Here is a 6,187-nt window from a genome sequence, read left to right as displayed (position 1 = left end):
AAGTCCAATATATCCGTATCACAAAACACTAAAAATCCTTGCACTGCACTGTCTATTTAATCCAGAAATATTGAATTATATTCCGATCACAATAACATTGCACCTTACATACCGGAAACTGAAAAGGAATTATGTTAAGTGTCAAATCGTTCTTGAAATAGTTCTGAGGAGAGTGCAGCATACTTTCTTGAATGGAGTGTAATAACAATTTTAAAATGCCATTTGAAGCGAGCAATAATTAATTAGGATTCTAAATATTGCCACAAGATAAAGTTTCCATGATGCTACAAACGATGGACTTCAACAAGAGAGATCATTGTGTGATGACAATAAAAAAGGATTACAATACGGGTACTTGTTTTATCTTTGCCCGTGGGCAAGTTAAGAATTTCTAGCATGGTCAAATTGTTGGATCTACTTATCTGAGGTGGGAGAAAACATTTTCTCAACGGACTGGAAATAGAAAGGAAAGAAACGTCATCGACTGTCAAGCCGATCGCCACTTGTAATAATTCATTTTTCTATGACACTCGCGAAATAAATTACGATCATAGACTAAAATCAACAAATATTCTCTTTATATTTAGATAATACTCTATATATCTAATATCCTGTATATATTTATATACTCGTGATCAGAGAAAAACTATATTGTTTATATAAGTTTGTCTATGACACCTGTGAAATAAAATACAATCTTACACTGAAGTAAACAATTATTCTGTTTGTACAGTTTAAATTAATTTTGTCATTTTAGTCAATAATTCAGCAAATACATCATGTATTGCATTGCAACTTTAGATATGTGTTCCCAGCTATCCAGCCTTCGTAACTAATGATAACACATAAATTTTGGCCCTTTATTATTCGACTTAGAAATATATGTTGAGGTTTTGCATGTAAGCACACATAGGTAATATCGCAGCAACTACTTGATATATTGCATTGGGACTTCATGCAACGGTTCTCAACCATCCAACCTACATTTTCAATTAAGATAATTATAGTTTGCATATAATGCAAACTATGGCACTTCATTATTCGACTTTGAAATTCTGGTTAAGTTTTGGATTTAACCACATTAAAGTGCATATAACAGCAAATACATCATATATTGAAACTTAAGACAAGTGATCCCCACTAACTAACCTACTCTGTTTATCATGTAAGATTAGCATATCTTGCATTTAATGCAAATTATGTCAGTTTGTTATTCGACCTTGAAATTCTGATTAATGGTTTGCATGTCAGCACACATAGTTTAATATCTCAGCAACTATGTAAACTTTACATTACAAAAGTACTTTAAACATATGACTATTTGTACAGGAAGACATCACAATGGAAACAATGAACAATATATGCATCAATATATAAACACGAAATGAATAGAAAGCTTTACGAACAGTCTCTTTGATAATATGAGGTGGAATCGGCAACCGAAAACGGTCTTCAATCTTTAAGAAAACATTTGCGGACACCAACGCTCACCCTAATCAAAAACGGTGTTGAGAACAATATTTTAATATTGGAAAATAAGTTATTGAAGCAAAGGTCAAACATACCCCTTTGCTTCAAATTAAGAAAATAAGAGCACATGAATTTGTTCACAATTCACATGAACGTACTCTTTTTCGCTGTCTGATCCTAAAACACATAAACTTGTCTCTTTACAACATGATATTATATTCTAACACAACACACACAGGATACAAGCATACAAAGAAGGAAATAGTCTGTTTTTTTCTTATTAAATTTTTAAATTAGTCCAAATGGCTAATTTGAACCTGTTGCTTATTCAAACAAAACATATCTAATAATACATTCAAGTGGTCTTATACACCTTTACATAACTGTCTACATCCCCAATTTCTAAATCGACGGTAACGTACAACTTATTCTGCTGCTGATTGTAGCAGACACTGCGTGGCAACTCTATCCCTTCTTTCTCACACAGAAGCTGGGTCATCCGACCACTGGGCAGATCCAGGCACATTATATTGTTACTCTTCAAACCACAGATAAGCAGCTGGTTTCCCACTGCAGTGATGCCTGTTGGTTCTTTCAGTGCTGGGTCGTGGAATGTCTCGAGAATGTTCAGATTAATGTCCAGACTGGTGATTGTGTTCTTCTCACAGTCTGACACATAAATAGCCTTGGTCGGACCTTCATTGACCACTGTTAAATAAAAAGGTTTCTTAAACGGGCTGCCAGAAAACATACGTTTTGATACTTTGTTCAACACCCTCCCTTCCATATCTATCTTCTCCACCCTCCCAGTTTTGTATGAAACAATTAAGCTGTTGTTATCGTAGCCAACACCATAACAATCACCATCCACTGCGATGCTCTTTCCCAAGGAGAGCTGCCCCCGTGTCTCTAGGAACTGAATACTGTCAGTCAAACTAACAGCTACCCTGTCCCTAGGGAGGAGACACATGCCCCATATCCCTGTTGGCACACTGACATTGGCCACTAGGTTGCTGGTGTTGATATCTATAAGCTTCACTGTATGTGTGATACATTCAGCCAGTAGCAGTCTGTCTCCAGGTAGGAGGAGCATATCGGACAGGGGGCAGTTTCTGGTGTAAAATTGAGTACTGACTAGTATGTCCTTGGCTGGGGTATACTTCAGGCTGGTCAGGTCAGTGCTGACTATGGCCTGCTTTTCTGAAAAAATATCAACCATGTTTCCATTACCCCAACAATGTTAACACTGACACATTTACCATGTAGAATAAATATGTACTTACATGTATGGTGTTCTTGTCTTTCTGTTTTCAATGTTCTTAATTCTTCGTAAATCTTTTTTAGTCACATAACGATTACATTTCGGCAAATATTTTATCATATAAATAGTAAATGTTACATTAGGTACAACATATATGAGCAATAGAAATTGAAAGTCTGATGAAAAGAACAACTCATATTTAGACGTTACACACATGACGAGGAAATTGCATAGCAGTGTACTTATGCATGCTTTTTAAGCATATTGCGTTTGGCGTTCTTGAGCGAAAATATATATAATCTATATATTTTAGCTACGGAGAAACAAATAAGGACAGTTTCAGTGTGCTTTTCTTCTATTTTATCACCTGCGAAACATGATGGACACATTTTGATTACTTTGCAATAGATTAAAGGTCAAGGTCATGGTGACTTTAATAAGAAAATAATGATGGGCGCTCCATCATTATTTTCTTATTATCAACATGACCTTGACTTTTAAATTATTAATACGCAAGTGTCCATCATGTTTCGCAGGTGATAAAATAGAATAAAAACACATTGAAATATAAACTATCATATACTATTGATAGTGGTATGAGATTTTATTGATAGTGATGCTTACTCACTGCTTAATGCGGAAAGAAACATTATGCATTGAAGACAATACAATCTGCTGTAGAATAGTATTTCCAGGTATTTCTTAAACATATTTACTTTGTTTTGGTTTTGCAAAAAGTGGAACTGTTTCTGTATTGGCCGAATGATTATTGGTTGTTTCGGCAGCCGTGATGTGGACAACTGCTTGTATGCTGATATCAGCATTAGCTGCACTACTGGTTTTCTCATCACCAACTGCTTGTACATTGGAAGAAGGATCATCAGTTGTATTATTCTTGTCGTCTTTGTCTTTTGTTGTGGAACTTGCTCGTTCACATCTCTGGTCTGTAGCTTAAAAACAACCAATTGATTTCACGAGGTGTATTAATTCTCACCGAAGTTGTATTATTTTGTTAAACATATTGTTGTTTATATCAAACTGTCTAATTTCGTAGAAGTCAACAATTTTAGGAATGTTTTCACATAATGACTTAGCAACTTAAACAAATACCTAGAGAATTTGCAGAAGCCATCTCAACAGTGCCTAGGCCAGTCTTGGAACGCAGCAAGTACTCAGTGTCGAAGTCCTTCTTTAACTGATACTGGTGAATGAAGTTTACCATGTTTAAGTCAGCAAGAGTTGATTGCAATCTCTTCAGCATGTTCTTGGCTAATTCAGCCTCAACAAACAACTGACAAGTGTTGTTCTCTTGGGCTTCTAGTTTTGTTTTTATTTTATTTACCTCGATCTTAAGGGTGTTACATTTTGATTTCAGAGACTCCAGGAGGATTTCATCCATGTTTTGCATCTGGGCAATGTTCTTCAGCAGTTCGTTTTCACGTTCATCAAAGAATTTGTTAATCTGATCTCGATAATTCCTTATCTTAGCAATCTCCTGTTCTCCAAGGTCTTCTACGAGCTTAATGTTTACGTTAACATCAGACGCACAGGCATCAATATCCTTTAGTAATTTAACAATAACTTGTTTAATTGTGTCATAACCCTGGCCCTCTTTGAAGACTTTAGCAATTTCCGAAATGATTTGCTGTTTACAAGATTGATGATCGAGTACTGAACAATGTCCGCAGTTTAGTGTCTGATGGGTCGGACAGAAGTATTTTATACGTTCTTCAGGGTGGATGTCACAAGGTTGTGTGCTCTCTTCTTTGATTGTAAAATCTTGCATGGTAGTAGGCATGTTGCTCTTTTCAAGAAGTGTATGGGACTTTGACATTCTTTGTTTCTTGTGTACGCTCGTGCAGTTGGAGCACATAAACTCCTTGCAGACGGTACAGTAGGCTTCGGCTGGAAGGGTTTCTCCATCCTGGGAACAGGGCTGGCAGTAGGTCACGTCCAGAGCAGAGGCGTCTGCCTGGAGTTTCTTGCCCGGGACCTGATCCATTGGCTGCCTGAGTTAGCAGTTTACTGTGTTCCTACTATCGGCAGATAAAATAGAATTATATAACTATATAAAAATAGCATATAGATGAAACAAATATGGTGGCCACTCAATGTAAACTTTGGAAGATATTGATGAAAAAATATAGTATAATATGTATGACCTGTAAGGCTAACCATCCAGATTTCTGTCTATCTATCGATGATAAAAGTGTTCATATTATTTAAATTGGGAAGAATGGTTTGGGTTTTGGTATACGCTTCTCATACAAATGGTTGATGGTACGATCCAAATGAGGCTGAAAATAGTCTAGGTTAATTGGTGAGCACCTCTGACCTAACAGGTTTTGGGTTCGATCACCATCACTATAAGAGCGGTCTTGTTGCATTTGTTTCCGACCCTCACCGAACTGGTTGTGGGTTCGATCACCACCATGCTGAGAGGGATCTGTTGGTATTTGTTGCATTTGTGTCCGACCCTCACCGAACTGGTTGTGGGTTCGATCACTACCATGCTGAGAGGGATCTGTTGTTATTGGTAACCTGTCCTGAACAAAACAATGTGTGGGTTCGATCACCACCAGTATAAGAGTAATCTTGTTGCATTGTGTCCGCCCCTCACCCAACTGGTTGTGGGTTCGATCACTACCAGGTTAAGAGCGGTCTAGTGATTTTAATGACCGTACCTCACCCAACTGGATGTGGGTTCGATCACCACCAGGATGAGAGGGTTTTAGTGGTATTGGTGACCGTCCCTCACCCAACAGGTCTTGGGCTTTGATCACCACTTTGATGAGTAGATTAGCGGTATTTTTGACGGTCTCACAAGAGGTTTTGGGTTCGATCCCTTCCAGGGGTTCTTTCTCACGGCTTCGCAATAGGCACACATGTATAAGTTAAGGCGATAAAATTGATTGATTCATATCTGCTTATACCAGTATTCACAATCGAGTTCAAAATTCAGTATACTTCATTGTGAAAACAAAAATATTACGATGATGCTTAATTAATTATTTATAAATAATACAAAATATATAATTAACATATTGATAAAAAAATGCTAAATTGACAAACCTTGCTTCAAATTCAATACGTCCTCACAATTTTGAATCAGAAAGTGCCTGATACACACACTAAATTTGTACAGCTTAAATATGATTACACGACAATGTACTCATATACAATGTGTACCGACAGATATAAAGGCAGATACTTGTACTGATTGTCATCGGGTCATAAACATGTCACGATGTGTATGTAAATGGGATAGATATTACAACCGCTTTAATATTTTAGATACTTGAAAGGCGTTTTCATAAACATGGCATTCTTGTTTTTAAAGAAGGTCAAGCGTATTTTGTCAGGGTTGCATAAGATTAACCACTGTTTGCATTGTAAAGTTTATGATGAGAAAAATAGTTTTAAGTGGAAGGTAATAAAAATAAATATTATATCTAG

General features: G+C 36.6%; 1 protein-coding gene across 2 annotated transcripts; it reads right to left on the bottom strand.

Annotated features, from left to right (window-relative positions):
- Window positions 1-847: 847 nt before the first annotated feature.
- On the bottom strand, window positions 848-5,903 carry LOC128220241 (uncharacterized). 2 transcript variants are annotated; one of them, XM_052928548.1, is made up of 4 exons: window positions 5,804-5,903; window positions 3,842-4,767; window positions 3,448-3,681; window positions 848-2,670 (listed from the first exon to the last, which is right to left on the bottom strand). In XM_052928548.1, exons 2-4 carry the CDS (start codon window positions 4,731-4,733, stop codon window positions 1,826-1,828), a joined length of 1,971 nt encoding a protein of 656 aa, XP_052784508.1. In that variant the 5' UTR covers window positions 4,734-4,767; window positions 5,804-5,903; the 3' UTR covers window positions 848-1,825. The 2 variants fall into 2 exon arrangements, with proteins under 2 accessions (XP_052784508.1, XP_052784509.1); XM_052928549.1 differs by having other exon boundaries at window positions 3,448-3,675.
- Window positions 5,904-6,187: the final 284 nt, after the last annotated feature.

The sequence above is a fragment of the Mya arenaria genome, chromosome 15, assembly GCF_026914265.1.
Source record: "Mya arenaria isolate MELC-2E11 chromosome 15, ASM2691426v1".
Lineage (NCBI taxonomy): Eukaryota > Metazoa > Mollusca > Bivalvia > Myida > Myidae > Mya > Mya arenaria.
Note: the sequence above shows the minus strand (reverse complement) of the source record. Positions and strands in the feature narration are given on the sequence as shown.